The 644-nt window shown below is 42.9% G+C and overlaps 1 protein-coding gene across 1 annotated transcript in view; it reads right to left on the bottom strand.

Moving 5' to 3' along the window:
- Positions 1–644, bottom strand: part of CPS1 (carbamoyl-phosphate synthase 1, mitochondrial) — a 71,767-nt gene that overhangs the window by 65,252 nt on the left and 5,871 nt on the right. Inside the window, exon 6 of the mRNA XM_010141114.1 lies at positions 60–158. Coding sequence (XP_010139416.1) covers positions 60–158 — 99 coding nt within the window. The remainder of the gene's footprint in view (positions 1–59; positions 159–644) is intronic.

The following is a 644-nucleotide window of genomic DNA, read 5'->3' as shown; positions in this document are numbered from 1 at the left end:
GAGTTACCAAGCTTTCAGCCTCACTGATAGGCATGAATAACAAGTATCTCTACACTGACCTCCACTCTGGAAGCTGTCACGCCAGTCTTGGGCAGGACTGAGGAAATGGTAGTGCCTTTCCCTCTCTTAACCAGTGAAATAAATGAATCAAACAGGAACTAGGAAAAATAAACACATGTATTTTATCACCAAAGTGGAACTAAATAAATAGCAAGCAAAGAGGAAAAACCAGGTAATTTGTGAACTCAAGTTATCAACCGTTCTGCTCCTTTCAGAAGGTAGATTTACACCATCAGAGAAGAGGGCAGCGTTATCTGAAATCTAACAACTTTCACAGAACTTACAAAGCTGTTCTGAAGAACATGAGATCATATCAGGAAGAAAACACAAATCAATCACATCTGTGCGCTCTGCTATATGGCTGGCAGTGTAATGAATGACCTAAAAATTAAATTAAAAGCTAAAATACAGAAGAGCATACACTTAACTAGCTCAAGGGAACCATCTGGAAAAAAATTTTCTCCAGCCAGGCCAGGCAGGGAAAGCAGCAGGACCACCACTGGCGTGCAGACAGCTGCACACAGTGGGACATGCTTCCCACCTGACCCTGCACTTGCAGAACTTCTCTCCACACAGCCTCTGCA

Source organism: Buceros rhinoceros, unplaced genomic scaffold (assembly GCF_000710305.1).
Source record: "Buceros rhinoceros silvestris isolate BGI_N320 unplaced genomic scaffold, ASM71030v1 scaffold12888, whole genome shotgun sequence".
Lineage (NCBI taxonomy): Eukaryota > Metazoa > Chordata > Aves > Bucerotiformes > Bucerotidae > Buceros > Buceros rhinoceros.
This window is presented reverse-complemented; position numbering and strand designations above follow the sequence as displayed.